At 36.8% G+C, this 16483-nt stretch overlaps 1 protein-coding gene across 2 annotated transcripts in view; it reads right to left on the reverse strand.

Moving 5' to 3' along the window:
- ARFGEF1 (ARF guanine nucleotide exchange factor 1) overlaps window positions 1-16483 on the reverse strand; it is a 104342-nt gene that overhangs the window by 40221 nt on the left and 47638 nt on the right. For both annotated transcript variants that reach the window (XR_012649819.1, XM_075023394.1), the window contains exons 5-12: window positions 13658-13837; window positions 11377-11650; window positions 10712-10825; window positions 9889-10061; window positions 8635-8768; window positions 4869-5103; window positions 354-453; window positions 94-233 (exon numbers count right to left, since the gene is read on the reverse strand). Coding sequence is in view for 1 of the 2 variants with exons in the window: in XM_075023394.1 (XP_074879495.1) it covers window positions 94-233; window positions 354-453; window positions 4869-5103; window positions 8635-8768; window positions 9889-10061; window positions 10712-10825; window positions 11377-11650; window positions 13658-13837 (1350 nt within the window). In the remaining variant the exon portion in view is untranslated. The remainder of the gene's footprint in view (window positions 1-93; window positions 234-353; window positions 454-4868; window positions 5104-8634; window positions 8769-9888; window positions 10062-10711; window positions 10826-11376; window positions 11651-13657; window positions 13838-16483) is intronic.

The following is a 16483-nucleotide window of genomic DNA, read 5'->3' on the forward strand; positions in this document are numbered from 1 at the left end:
ATTTTAAAGCAATACATTAGTGGAATGGAGAGTTTAGTCTTAACCTATCATGCCAAAAAACATAAAGCCTCATAAAGTTCGGTGAATTTTTACCTGAACATTAGACATGCCAAGTTCTTGGCTACCCCTTCCTTGAGCAATCTTTGATAGGTCATTAACCAGCCTTTCAAATATATTTGCTGCATTTAAATCACAATCATAGTTCACATAGATGTCCACTACGCTCTGGGCATCTATAAAAAAAGAGACATTGTCAAACTTGGAACAAAAACTTGATCATTCAATGAAAGGCAAATACAGTTTTGTTCTTTAGCATAAAAATGTAAAAACTAGAACCAAACGGTCCTTAATACCTGCACATATCCTTGTCAGCGTTTGTATAACCATCCATTTATGATCAAATGAGCTAGTAGAAGTTTCCAAGATGTACAGGAAAATTTCTTTGAAGAAAACCTAACAAATATTCCAGGAAGAGGGAGAAAAAAATAAAATCTATTACAAACACAGTCACTAACTTTGATGGCCAATATTCTGACATAATTCTGAAAGCAGCACTTTAGAGGTACAGGAGAGAAAAAAAAAAGCAGGAAAGGAGGAAATATAACTTATGATTGATACATTCAGATTAGGAATTTGAATTATTACTTATGTACTTCTGTGCTATGTACTTATGTGCTTTTTTTCCAGCTGAAAAATTTCATTTATATTCTGATTAATCAAAAATATAAGAACCAGGAATGATGTGAAGTCCTGAAGGACAATGTAGCCTAACAAGAGGTCTAAGCTGCTGTTAGAGTTCGTTTGGGATTTTGAAAGGAGAGGTATTACCTCACCACAAAAGATCTTCTGTACGAGATGATGATATGGCCCAAACATAACAAACAGCCACTTATGGCAATTAAAAGTACTGGACCTTCATTAGAAGGGAAACAACTTGACACAAAAGAATCACTCTGTGGTATTAGATTATTGGAAGAAGGGTACTGGTCAGGCACAGCATAAAAAATGCAGCAGTTCCATTAATAAGTTACTCTTCCCTAAAAAAAAAAAAAAATTAGTTCTCCACGAAATCACTTTAGTACAGATGCTTTTGTTTGAAAGAGAGACTATTTTATCCCCTCTCAGTTAGTTCCTCACCAGATCCATTAGCATTATAGGCTGACTATTTCAGCTGAGCATGCTTAGCAGCTAGGGCAGGCTTTTTCTCACTTCTTCCCTAAGCAGCAGCAACTGCTGTAACAGCATATGAACTCAAAATGTGAACTGCTACACGGCATTACATCACCACCCTACAGAGCATTACATCACCGTTCTGCACTTGTGAGAGCTCACCTCTTCACAGCCAGTTGTGGCTACCAAATCCACCAACATATGTTTTTCTAGAACACTGCTGATAGTCTCAAGCCATCAAGCTCCTCTTCTCTGATAGCAGCACACAAATATCCAAATATATAACTACCCTTGTTTTGAATATTAGATACCTTATACCGCAGAATTTTTACAGAGATTTTTGTGCTATTAGCCAGGCAGAGATAAGCATAAGGCTAATTTTGCTTTAAGTCACACGTTCGGGGAAAAACAGCAACACTGCTTTTTAAAGCAACTTTGATGGTAAGCCATTTACTCAAGCAAAATATGCTAACAATACTTCCATTTTATTGGCCTCTTTAGAGAAAAAGAGGCACACAGCACAATCCCAGTTACTAGTCTTAATAAGAAAAGCATCCCTACAAAACATAAGGAGTTCAACACATAACAGATCAAAGACTTTCAAGCGCTTAAATATACTCAAGAGTGCTAGACTGATTTTAGCCACAACTTTATGTAATCCAAACAGAGGAAGACATAAAATTTTAATAAACTTGATGCTATGAGCAATCCTTAGTTACATATTTGCTGTTTTCTGTTTTTTTACTGAAAGACAGTAATGTTATATACCCACTGGAATCAGGAAAATAATTTTTTTCTGGTAGAGAATTTTAAAAAAAGAAGTCACTGATGGAGCAGACAAAAAATGTTTCAAGTATAAAAATTAAACCCAAATCTAAGCTAGAAGAGAAATTAGCTGGAAGGTCTGCATACTATGAAGACACTTTAGATCTCTGCTTCTGAGACAGCTGACTTCTTGCTTCTGGTGTCAACTTTCAACATGCATATCTTGGAATGAACAGCTTCTCATAACTGTAGTGATTATTTACATTTCAGATACTTAAAAATGCCATCTATCACTATGTTACTCATTGCAATTCATGCCACAGAGTTGAGACCTTGTTTGGAAAAGTAAACCAGAAAAGAGCTAATTATTTAGTTTGGTCAACTGTAAATAAGAGTTTTAAGATAGCTTATTCACAGTTATAAAAGAGTGGTAATGGTAAGTATAGCTAAATGACACCCCAAATCACCTGATATCTAGGACTTTATTTGCTGCAAATGTATTCATTGACCCATTTAGAAATACAGTTAAGGTACTCAAACTATTTTAACTGTCAGAGGGCAGTGTTTGCTAAATATCTAAGTCAAAGGACCAAGGGAGGACCACTTTCAACAGAATCCGAAACTATTATTTTAAAATATGCCAAAAATTTCTTACACAGATGAAGGATGCAGCCTCAATCCCAAAATATATAGATTTTGCATATTATAAATCAGAGCATATGGCTCTCCTTGCAGCTCCAAGACACAAACTGAATGTGAAGTTATCTACTTGTCTACCCACCTCTTCTGAATAACCTTTAGGATTAGTAGCTAAAAGAAGAGGAATTCTTAACGCCCAACCAGTAAAAAGAATAAGCTTCTAGAAATTGTTGTCCCCCATACTTTGTAATAGATGGATACCTAGGCAGCATCAAGCTTTTGGCTTTCGTGTTTGTGAGGAGGAAATGCAGCCCTGCTGCTATGTGGTGATGGTCCTAATTTAGCATATTCTACAATAGCGTAGGCTATCCCATATCCAATTTTCCTCAGATATGTCTTAAGTTTCTGTTTGGAATTTGGGGAAAGGATGGCAGGAATGAAAGCTCATCAAATTTCTGTCAGGGAAGCCGGATTGCAATGCAGTTACCACCTACATCCTGACTTGTAAGCTCTGTGAACACATAGCGAGTCCAACACTTTCTGGGAAGCAGGCTGTGTGACTGAAGAGCAGCTCGGCCCAGTCTGTCTGATGTGCTGAACGCTGCACATGCACTAGAGTCTTGTTGAGTACACAGTTTGTCTTGAAAGTCTTCAAAATGCATCATATTTTCAAGGCACATTCAATCAATCACCAAACCTGGATTTCTATCCAAGCTATGCTCAAGGAAATACTGGAAATCCTATTGTTTCTTCCCCTAAAGGCATCAATAACCTGGTAAGTGATTAGAACACAATACCCTTCTGACATGGTACTGGCAAAATGAGTTCTTCCTCCAAAGCTGCCACAACGTATCAACTTACACAATGACATCCATAGATGAAGAAATGCCTGAATTCAAGGTCCTTGTAACAGCAACATTATCAACATTTCTCAGCATCTTTTAATGTACTTAACCTCCACATTTATGGAGCAACACGTAGTCTTCAGTATTCACATCGACTCCCAAAACATAAAATTACCAAAATGAACAGTAAGAACACACTGCACACACTACTACTTTATGCACCAGGGAATTAAGATCTTTAACACATTGGACACACAAGAGGATAGCATCCATGTGGTTCAAATGGAGAGAATCATTCCAAGAAACTGCTTGTACCCTATGACACAAGAATTAGAAGTCAAGAACAAAGCCTCTACATACGTCTTGTTTCCCCTATGACTTAGAATATGTCCATCCAGTGGGAAAATTTGCAATGTCTGTCAGGATTCTGATGACTTATTGCTAAGAATACAGACTTATCTCTACTTATGGCCCAAGGAGTTAAATCATGTGTACACCTTTTGAGACCTGAGGAAATAAGATTATCTTATTCAGGACATATATTGATGTAGGCCCTGATATACAAAGGGAAGTGGCTATAATAATCAAACAGCTGGGATTTCCCTAGAGAAAGAAATCTGTTCAAGTGACCTCAAACAGAATCCACAATGCATTTCAAGTCATTAATTTTTATTTGAAAATTCCTTTGCAAAACCATATATTACACAGTCTTTTCATAAGTGTACTCATGATCTTCATTTGTACTGTGTCGTGCAGAGTTAAAACTTCCTAATCACATTATTGAACATTTGTTGACTGAGCTTATCCACAAACCTACTAATTTCTGAGTTTCAGCATCATTCTGCAATAACACTATGCCACAGCCAACAGAAAACTCTCTTTTAAATAAAGGAAACTAACTCATATAGTAAAGAGTAGTGAGTATGGGCATAGTAAATTATGATTGTAAAAATTCCACTCAATCAGAGAGTAAATCAAAGTATGTTTTGCACCGTAAAATTTCTTAGTTTATGTTAATGTCTATTATTAAGTGATGAAATGGCCTACTTCTTTAATAGGTACTTCATATTCTAGTTAAAATATGATGGAAATTTTTTTAAGCAGCCCTACAAAAGTTTTCCCATCACTTTCCACTTCACCAAACAACACTACAACAAGTGTCATATTACTTCTGATGTTGCAGAGCAAATCTTACTTAATCTGTAAGTATTCCAAAGGAAATGCTATTTTATTTGAAGGGGGTTTCAAGGGCATTGTTCCAAGCAAGTCCTTTGCCACTGGGTGAAAAAGAGCTTCTATGCATAGGAAGATCTGGCAAGTCTTATGCAAAAGCTGAGGTTCAGAAAGGAAAACAAATTTATCTAAGCAAGACCAAGCTACACACAAATATAAAACAATGTTCACTTAACAGCACCGCCCCCCTTTAAATTAGAAATTCATGTAACGTACCTCAATCTGCATCTTTAGGTGAGTCTTAAAGTTTGAGAGGAGGGTAAGAAATATGGAAAGTGAAAGTTCAAAAACTTCTGGAACTGATGAGACTCCATTTTTTGACAGTGCAACACAAAGGTACTGCTTAATAGCATTAATAAACATCTCATTTGTCCTGAAGACAGGTCCTGCATTTTGCAGAATGGACAGGAGCAACTGCAATGAAAGAATCTTCGATCGCAGTTCATGAGATCTAGAATAAAACAATGCAGCATATCAGCTCAATGTAAGTCATAAAAAATAAAACATTATCTTGAAAAGTCAATACACACCACAATGATTTTGTATGTGGAACATTCATCAAATAAATTCAAATTTGACACAACCTGGTGTAGACATCAGAGTCATAAAAAGATGACCTTTTTTGCTGAAGCAGTCACTCTTCAGCCAAGAAGTGGCAAGAATAACCTTTCCCAGTTACTGTTTCTCTCCATTACTGTTGAGCCATTCTCTCTTCTGCAGCATAGCACCGCAGGATGCAGCAACAGTAGGCAACGCTGCCCACCTTAGCCAGAGGATGAAGGGAGCATTCTTTCCTTTTAACGTTTTTTTGGAAGATCCCATCTAAAATATCCAGCCCATCTACATAACTCTGACTACCAAAAGGTGGAAATTCCTCTTCCTCCTCTATTTCCACCAGCATGGAAAGAGAATTGAAGGACCATAAAGACAATAGCTGTACTGCCTGACCTACTTCCTCCCAACACTGACATCTCTCTTCTAAAATACAGTATTTTGTATCATTTATCAGTCACTGGCCCCATCCCACTCCAGGAGTACCTAAGATACATAACATGCCTATTTTAAGTATGGCAAAATGAGGCAACTGCAGTGTTGTCAAGTGCTCCACAGTAACATCACACTTCTTACAGACTGAAGTAAGCTCTAATTCATGTTCAGAACAGTGCTACTATTTATGCTTCAAAAAAAACCACCCCAAACCCAAAACAAAAAACAACCCAAAAAACCAAACACCCCCCCCAACTAAAAAAAAAAACACACACAAACCAGCCAAAAAAAACCCCAAACCACACATACAAAAAAGTGTAAAGGAAATCTGCATGTATGAAAATATAATGCAATTTAAATAGCATTCTGGGTGAAAGCATTCTCTCCTCAGACTCCTGATGCTCCTTCCCACTTCCGATCATCTCAAAAAAGACTATAGCTCTTCTAGGAGCAGGTATAGATACAAATGGCTTTCCCAACAAGACAGTCCACAGCTTTCATTGAACAACCACCCACTAACAGAGGACAGTTATGAAACATAAGGAACAATGCCAGGAAATTTTTCACATAGTACAGCCTAGACATGGTAAGGAGCACTTCAAGTCAACACGTGACACACACAATAGTTGTATATTTGCTGTATACTGCAAAAATACAAAAGTAATTCTAGTCTAGCTAAAAACAAAAATGCAAATTAGTAACAAGTATGTTGCAATTAAACTTGGTGATTTCTGCACACTGGCAAACAAAGTGGGATGGGGGGGAAAATCAATCTGCAAACATTTCAAACTGATAGAATATAATCCCAAACTGAGACTATTTGTCTGGAGACACTTTTGAGAAGCAAAACATAGCCAGTCAAATTGAGTGAGGAACTTGTTCCTCCCATTCCTAATGGCTACAGGTCAAAGTAAATGCCCTGAACAGCTCACTGTAGGAGTTCTTCAAGAAAATGCCTGGCTCTGGACACTGCACAGCTGTATGGAACCTAACATAACAACCTCCTTTGACACAAAATGCTTGATTTTTGCATCACGTGTATCAAGTGTGCAGACAGCACATGACCAGACCATACTTCACTATGAAACATAACAATTTAAATATGAAGAGAATTTCAATCATAAATAAAATATTAAATATTTCCTACTTCCAGTGAGTGTCAGCTCATGACTGAAGCCCTAACTTGCTGGCCTTACAAATTCTGTATGATGTGTAAAGCCCACTTAATTTAAAACAAGTTTAAGGACTAAAATCTAAGTGAATCTTCAAGGCATGTCTCCCCAGTCTTATTTTATTTCAGGGAAAAAGGAGATAAAGACATTAAGCAGGTTCCCAGGAAGCATAACCTTGATCTCAACTCCCGGCCTTGTGATTTTAAGCTAAAGCTCCACATTCAGTTACCTAAAACTAAAAAATATTTTCATTAAAGACTTCATAGCTAATTTCACTGGAAAGATGGTTTTTAAAGAGGCAGATAAGACTTTTTTAAAATGCTGCAGATATCCTATGCCTCCTCTTCCAATTACAGCATGTTTGTAATAGCTCAAAAAGCCATCAATGCCTCAGAACCACCAATAAATTCTAGGCACTTCTCCAAACACAGGATGTCTTCAAATGCCTGTGCAGCTAATTCCTCTTGCCCTAAATGCCGTTTCCTCCAATTTGTTCTACATGAAGAGCTTAATCAATTCTAATACTAATGTCAAGGACTCCATGGATTCAGATGAAATGCTCCAAGTGCCTCAATAGCTATTGCTGCTCTTCCAGAGGGACTTACTCCATTAAAGCCTTTAATAAATGGACAGTCTTAGTCTCAGAGAACTGACTAAACCCACAGGATTTTCATGGCATTTCCTGGAAGACAAATTCTCAAAAATAGTGAGGAAAAACCTCATGCCTCAGTCTTCATTCTTGAATGTCCTAACTTTCCATAGTGCCTCACTAGATAACAATTTGAAAATGGTTCTAGACTAACCCTTCAAAACTCTTTCTACTATATCATATTTTTTTTCAGCTTATTAAATCCAAGACATGTATCAGTGATTAAACTAAACTGTCTTAAAGTTACCTGCTTTAAAAGTTAGATCTTGGAACAGTAAAGCTGATTTTATTTTGAAGAATACTGGGCCTTTGATTGTCACGAGAAGTCATACTACAGTTTTAGTATCTTAGGAACAAAAAAGCATTCCTCTTGAAAATTATTACCAATTGTTCCTAACCTCTAAAAAAATATGCATATAAATTCTATCCAAGATCAGAAAAGCAAAGTTCTTTGCCAACACTCACAACTAACTAATACTGGTACCCATCTATAGAGGACAGTATTTTTTTTTGGTTTACAATGAACAATTCTGTAAGCCAAATTGAAAACATGGTATCTTCAGTCAGAGGACAAGATTTCCAAAACAGCCAAATAAAGACTTTGTTTTCAAAACATTTGTGTTTTGATTAAGGAGGCTGTCAAAAGTGTATAATCTGAGCAAAAGGATGAAACAATATATCACAAATTTATCATAACCAGTATCAGCTCAAAGTGAGGAGCATATATTAAGATGAAGCAGAGTTGGGTATGTGTACTGGACACCCAACATGCAAGAGAGGTGAGAAATTGTGGAGCATAAACAGCAATGGTTATGAACCTAGGTATTACTTAAAAGCAGAGCAACATTAGCCGAGACCAAAAATACCTGACGACCTTCTTCACAAACCCTTCTGGAAAGTGTTATAAAGAGCAACTTAGAAAGAACATGATGTACTTACAGGAAGCATAGGCATTGTGAAGAAACGTCTAAACAGGTAGATGGGTAGCAGCAGTTGCTTTCATTTAACATACAAAAGATGCATTAAAACATAAAAGTACCTTTTCAAAATTTCTGGGTTCTTTTTACCACACTGTTATTTTCTCAGTAACTGAGGACTCTCAAAAATATTTAAATAATTTTTTTAAATTTTCAAATAGAAAAGATTCATTTTAAGAACTCTTAATTCTACTTACTTTGGATCTGGCGGTCCATCTGACAGGGGCTTCATGGAGAGTTTACACAGTGACCTGAATACAAGGAAGGCATCCTTTTGTAAAATGTGGGAAAACTTAGCACCAGGGGTAGGTCCTGAAGAATTTCCAGATTCCTAAAGAAGTTAACATATTTCAGTATTCCATTTTGCATTAGCAGGGTGTGTAGGGAAATCCCCACCTCCTAGCAACAAGAAGTTAACATATTATACAAATATAACCAATTCACTATAGCTTTATGGTCTCAAGACTAAACTAAAACAAACCAAAATATTCTGCAGTCCAGTTAAAATGAACAAACTCACTAATAAAAATTGCCATCTCTGTAAAAAGTTAGAATTAATTAAAGACTGTCATGAAATTAGGTAGGTCAAGTTTAAGTAAGGTAACTTGCAGTGAATTGCCTTCAGATATTTTCAGTACATAACTAGTTTAAAAAAAAACAAACCAACTTGAGATTTTAATAGAATGCGAGTAGTTACATATCTGTGGTAAGATACATTTGGTAACATTTCTATGGTACAATAACCACCCGTATTACTAAGTTCTTGCAATTCTGTATTGTTGTTCCTTATATAAGCAACATGCTTAACGTTAATCTATTTGTATGGTATATGTGACTGTAGCTTTTTAAGCTTAAAATCTATTATTCCCCAACCTAATTACTCAACACACTTTGACAGCAGATACCCTTGGTCAGTAGATAGTGCATACATGCTGATACCGGATACAACAGAGGGAATATATTTTCACTTCTTTTTTGTTAATGAAAATCAAATCCTCTCAGACATGAATTTTTTTATCTGAAATCATTGCAGTAAGGTCATGCTACAGGCTTAAAATTTCTATTTATCATTTGAAAAGAGCACACTGTAATTATACAAGTATGTCTATAATTGCCTATATTCTTCACTATGTATATTGAGTACTAGTTTTCAAGTTTCTCAGGAGCACTTAAACAGGGAACTGAGTTCCCTAATCTTGGAACAGTGTACTCTATGGTGCAGCTAAAAATATGCTAGGATAAAAAAGGGATCACATGCAAAATTTACTTACAAAAATTTAATTTAAATAGTGCATTAAAATAGAATAATGCTTAGAACATGACTTAATACTTGAAATTCATCTGAGTAACTTATTTTATGTAATTATATTAAACACTTTCTGCACAAGTGTTGGGTAACACTTAAAACATATCACTTTTTTCAGTATTTCCTACTTTGTAACTGCCTGTACCTGAGTATCATTGGAAGAGACAGATAATCTGTCATCGGGTAAAGATGGTGTATAAGCAACAGAAATTGGAGTCCCTGGAATTCCATTTGCCTGAATGTTTTCACTGTCACTGCCATCCTCTAATGTTACAATTGTGCCATCACCACCTCCACTTTCAGCAGTCCCTTCCACATCTATCAGAAAAGATGTAAGAATTATAAACAAATGTTACATAAGAATGCAAATTAAAAAGAGCTTTTAAATCTAACGTTTAAATACTAAAACAATCATAAGCAAAGTATCATAAGGAGGAGCTTAAGGCAGAATGTACATGGCATTATATAACTAAAAAAACCATCCAAATATTCTTAATTCCCACTAACGAAAATTACAAATTACAAAATTACTTATAACCTTAGGTCGCCAGGTTCACCATTCTACCAAGTTTCCAAGAAGTATTGGCGGGGGGGGGAAGTCACTGATTTGATACTCACTTTACAACAAACTGAAAAAGGTAGTGCTATGCTAAGCACTACAGGGACAGGCCCATTTGTGAAGTGTTTATGTGGAAACAAAACAGAGAAAAAAAAAAGGAACAATAATTTGTATTTTCAAAAGAACATTAGTCTCCAATATAGAGAGTGTAAATTAATGTACAAAATCTTGTCCATTTTACTGTTAAATAATGCACAGCTAAGATCAGACAACTGAAACTGTTTTCTTCAGCATCTAAGTGTTATTTAAATAATGACATATTTTAGCTAAATATTCAGAAGTGTTAAAATAATTCTCAATGTCAAGATTCAGAGTGCAGTTGCTATTGACTAGACAGATATTAATATACCTCCAACTACTATGTTCACCATTTCCTGCACAATACTTTCTACAATTTCTTGCGCCTTCTCTTCACACTCATTGCTTTCACCATCATATGTTCCTCCATCAGCTTTAGAAAGATCTTTAAAAAGAAAAACAAACCCAGACAAATATTAATGAGAAACTCAGAAATTAAGGAGATATTTTACTTGCATTTAATATTTTAAAATTCAATTACAGACCTATTAATAGGAAAGTATACGTTAAAAAAAGCCATGTTTGGATGCTTTGAAAACAGTATTTGCAGAACATAAGTATTCCAGTGCTTAACCTGTAACTGGTAATTAATCCACAGGCCTATAACAACAAAAGACATGAATTTTGTATTTTCATGTACATTAATCACTGAAAACTTACTAGTCTTGAAATGTTATTCTCAAAAACCTTCACAATATTACATAGGCGCAAAGAGGAATCTTTGCTACAGTGACTACAACAGAGTGCAGGACTAAAGGACGTTCATGATAAAGTTTAACAGTGGTAACAAGGACAACAGGCATTTTGCATTAGTCAGCTATTTGCAAATACATGCCTGACTCCAGATTTGGGAGAGGGCATAAAAGACAATCCTCAAGCCTTTCTTTTTACAGACCTTTTCCCTCCCTCCATGAAACAGAAATACACACTGATTACTTTCTGCTGCTGTGGCTTGGTCGGCTTCTGTCTGTTCATTTTCAGCACTAGAAATATCAGATCCATTTTCTGCCTCTATATCTTCTTGAAGGTTCTTGTCCACATCATTTGTGCTGTGGTCAAGCTCTCTCTCATGTTCTTTGGACAGCTGATCAGTCTGTGTTGGAATATGTCTCAGTTGAGGTGACTCAGGCTCATGATGGCTTACTGGAGACTGCTGTAGATGGTGTTGCTGTCTGTGTCTTTCCTTTTCCATCTGTTTGGCTTCCTGAAGCTACAAAAACATTGCAATCACACAAGAATTTCACTATCCAAACAGAACACTGATCTGTATACGTTTTATACATTATTTTATAAACATGAAATCTCTATTGTCTCTGCTTAAACAGTGCCTTAATAAAGCTGTAACAGTTTAAGAAAATGCATCCTTTGTATTATCATAAATAATTTTAGTATCATGGGATAAACATTTGCAAGAGGGTTGCTTCCCAACTATGCACATTACACTTAACCATACCTTCACTGTGGAAGAGGGCTGCCTAAGCCACACATAATATAGGACCAAGAGTTGTCTGCCTGCCCTATAAAGAAGTTCAGCCAGTACATGTGACAATATACAAGGACCACATGGAGAAACATCAGGGCAGATTTTTTTTCTTTTTTGAAAGTTGTCACAAAGAGAAATACACTGGAGAACTTACAAGTCTTCTGTTATCCTACAAGCATATGGTACTAAGGGAAAGACCAAAAAAAAAGGAAACTGACTAAACATCCAGGGTGGGGGAACAAAACGAGAGTTAAAAATTCAGAAGAGCAGCATTTCCAAAACACTACAGAAGACAGATCCTCAGGAAGAAATAATCATACTTAAAACTGTAAGACAAGGACTATTTTAGTTTCATGGTTCCTTGATCTGGAATCCCCAGAAAGGGAAGAATTTCTGTAACTTGTCTAATGGATTAAGACAACGGTTGTTAAAGTCAAACCAAAGCAGGGTGTCCTTCGAGGCAATGCTCTAAGGACTTTCTATCCCTGCAGAGCCTAGTATTTACCACAAGTCTGTAACTTTTTATACTGTTATTTTGGCCACTATAATCTCAGCCCTTTACTCTTTCACTTAAAGCTTTCTATGCTGTATCTTTTGGGGTGCTATAGATCACCAAATAAACAGTACCTTTCAAATTACAGCTCAAACAATTCCTTCTAGTATTTGTTAGCTATCATATTAAAATAACTGCCCTGAGAGTGTGCAAAACAGGTAGAACTGCTTATTAACTTGCATAAAGACTAGACTTATAGTCTGGCAAAAATGAAGACTTCCATTGTAGAATAGTAATAATAATAATAATAAAATAATAAAAATAATACAATAATAATCTATATTAAATTGGTTAAAAGGAGAGTAACTGCAGATTTCTCAAAGCACTCAGACACTGCATAGCTTTTGCCATGACATCATAAATATGATGTCTCATAAATCTTAAGACTGTGACGGTACCATGTACAAATATGCAGTTGCTTCTGAGAGGAAAGTAAGTTAAGTATTACATATTCTTAGAGAAAAGAGTTTGTAATAATACAGCAGAATTACTTCTAGAAGTAGCTAGGAATTCAACTGATTCTCAAATCTGGGCATCTGCTTTTGTGTGTGTTTGAGGTTTGGGTGTTGTTTTTTTTTAAAATAGGAATTACGATAATTACTTTGCCTTACTGATCTTTATTATCAGCAGTAGAAGGCACAGGGCATATGTTGGGGTCCCTGCTGACAACTCACAACAGCAATTTCAGTGACATATAAGTATCTGTTTGTGACTACTACACATAAAATGTTAAAAAATGTAAATGATTACATGACTGGAAAGGGTTTTTTTTGGTTTGATTTAATCATGGATTACTTCTTTGGTGTTTATCATCACAACAACATTGCAGCATTTACCTAACACTAATGTACTCCTTATGCACTCTTACGCAGGTAGTGTGGCATCTCTTGACAGCCTGACAATAGAAACTGAAGTTGAATTAAATTTTCTATCATTAAATATAAAAGACCACTACGAGAAGTTTAAATGGTATACACCATCCCCACCCCCCAAAAACACATTTCACACCTATTTCAGAGTGAAAAACACAAAAAGAACAATGTAAGATACCAGATTTTTTTTTCTTCAGAAGTACATAAGCTAGGAAAGCCCAAAAGCTTTAATAATAATGACAAAACAAATCTTTCAAGCTGGTTTGCATTTAAGAGAGAGTTTCTATATAAAGATACTGAGATACTCACTGCTTGATTTTCCATACGTGCAAAAATGACATTCAGCATTTGTGTTAGAGTGGCCTTGGCTGTGGTTTGATTTATGAGATTTTTGCTTGCTAGATAGATATTGTAACATGTTCTTACAGCCTGTAGCACTGTTCCTTCGTGGATTTCTATGTGTTGAGATGTTACTGCAGTGAGCAAAGCCTAAATAAACAAGCACACACACACATATTTTTTTTCCAGTCAAAACTTTTCTTGTCAATCAAATAGTTTGCAAATGAGTAAGTATCAAAATTGCATTACTTTTAAAATATAACTAAGTACACATCTTGAACTGCAGTTTAATTAAGTTTTCCCATGTACGCTGGTAGACATATCAGAACATCATACATACCAGTTATATTAAATTGAGAGTGGTTTTAATCAACATATCTAGGAAAAACATGCTTTATAGCATATAACAGCAAGAAGTAACCAATGGACATATCGGACAGGTAGTTAATAAAAATCATCCTAAATTTTCTAGACACAAAACATGAACAACAGACTACCTATTAAAATCTGGAAAGCAATCCAAAGGGTCCAAAAGTTGTTTTATACATAAATGTAAATGTGAAGAACAAAGACTGAGTATGAGATTAGGCAGCTGTAAGTGGGACAACTACCCTTTCTAAACACTCTCTTTGGGTAGATGCTAGAATACCGTGTTGCCCTCTCTGTAGAAATTAACTTCTTTCTTTCCATTTGAGCTAGTACCTGCTTGTCTTTTTTTACAAAAAAAATAGGCAAATAAGCCTTTAAAAGATCAGGTAACACAGAAGTAAGGAACACATCTTTAGGTGAGGTAAAGGCAGGCTGGATTGAAGAGCAGAAATAGTGGCAGATGAAAGCTGAGGACAGGGTGTGAAGACATTGTCAGAGGCGCATGTTGGAGAGTGGAAGGAAAGGGGAAGAGCTTGGTCCGCAATAGAAAAAACATGTTTATACTGATCATTGTACTCCAGTAGAAGAAATCAGGGAATTTTATGCATTAAAGACTTTGACAGAGTTAGTGATTTAATGGGATGTTTAGGGTAAGAAAGAAAGAACTGGAAGCACTGGAAAGCTCATACTTTTCTATCACAGTTTATCACAGTTAAAAACAATAGTTATTTTAAGTGTTGTGTCATTTACTCATCAAACTATGCCTCATTTCTCTTACTCATATTGCCAGCACTTCTGTCCACACATGGCACCAACAAGTGGACAAAGAGTATCCATTGCTCACTCAAACCCTTTAAAAATCACTGTACAGCTTAGCAGGAAAAAGAAAATCAAAGACCCACCTCACCGAGCTGATGCTGAAGAGACCTGAATTCTACTCCCAGATAAGCAGTCCACTTAAGGTCCCTTCTTATTCTACCTGTGGTGCCTCAGTTCTCTCATCAGTGGACATAGGGAGGTACATATATGGATGACTGTACTTACGTTTCCTACTGGAGAGTACACATTCTTACCTGCATGACCACTAAACAGCATCTCATGCTACAATCTACAAAGTAGTACTGCCTAAATGCCCACTAGAAGTCTTTTTAATAAAAAATCAAAATAAAAAAAACCAAAACCCAACCAACTGAAGAAAAGAAATCACAGAGGTAGGCAAACTGTAGACAATGGCTTTGTTAAAGGAACTTATGTCTCTGAGCACTGGTACTGGTTTTTTTTCCTCCCAAAATTCAGTTTACGTGTCACCAGCCTTCTAAAAACCCAGAAGTGCTAAGTTGAAATTCATACTATCATCCTTAATTCTCACCCTCTGTGTGCAACAATTCAGTATCTCCACAGAACTTATCAATACTCTTCTTCTGTTAATGGAAAAATCAGTCAGGGAAGAGGACATACAAAAGCCATAACAAAATCCAGTGCCTTATCTGGATGGAGATCAGTGACAAGTGGTGTCCCTCACGTGTACATATCGGGATGAGTACTGTTTAGTATCTTCATCAGTGACATAGACAGTGGGATCGAGTGCACCTTCAGCAAGTTTGCAGATGACACCAAGCTGAGCTGACATGCCTGAGGGATGGGACACCAACCAGAGGGACCTGGACAAGCTTGGGAAGTGGGTCCATGTGAACTTCATAAAGCTCAACAAGGCCAAGTGCAACGTCCTGCACCCGGGTCGGGGCAACCCCTGGTATCAATACGGGCTGGGGGATGAAGGGATTGAGAGCAGCCCTGTGGAGAAGGACTTGGGGGTATTGATGGATGAAAAACTGGACATGACCCGGCAATGTGCTCTCACAGCCCAGAAAGCCAACCGTATCCTCGGCTGCATCGAAAGAAGCATGGTCAGCAGGTCAAGGGAGGTGATTCTGCCCCTCTACTCTGCTCTGGTGAGACCCCACCTGGAGTACTGCATCCAGCTTTGGAGTCTTCAGTACAAGACAGACATGAACCTGTTGGAGCAGGTCCAGAACAGGGCCATAAAAACGATCAGAGGGATGGAACAACTCTCCTATGAGGACAGGCTAAGAGAGTTGGGGTTGTTTAGCCTGGAGAAGAGAAGGCTCCAGGGAGACCTTATTGTGGCCTTTCAATACTTGAAGGGGGGCTTACAAGAAAGATGGGGTCACTTTTTAGTAGGGCCTGTTGCAATAGGACAAGGGGCAATGGTTTTAAACTAAAAGAGTGTAGATTCAGACTAGATATAAGGAAGAAATTTTTTATGATGAGGGTGGTGAAACACTGGAACAGGTTACCCAGAGAGGCTGTGAATGCCCCATCCCTGGAAACATTCAGGGTCAGGCTGGATAGGGCTCTGAGCAACCTGATCTAGTTGAAGATGTCCCTGCTCACTGCAGGGGGTTT

The sequence above is a fragment of the Buteo buteo genome, chromosome 3, assembly GCF_964188355.1.
Source record: "Buteo buteo chromosome 3, bButBut1.hap1.1, whole genome shotgun sequence".
Classification (NCBI taxonomy): domain Eukaryota; kingdom Metazoa; phylum Chordata; class Aves; order Accipitriformes; family Accipitridae; genus Buteo; species Buteo buteo.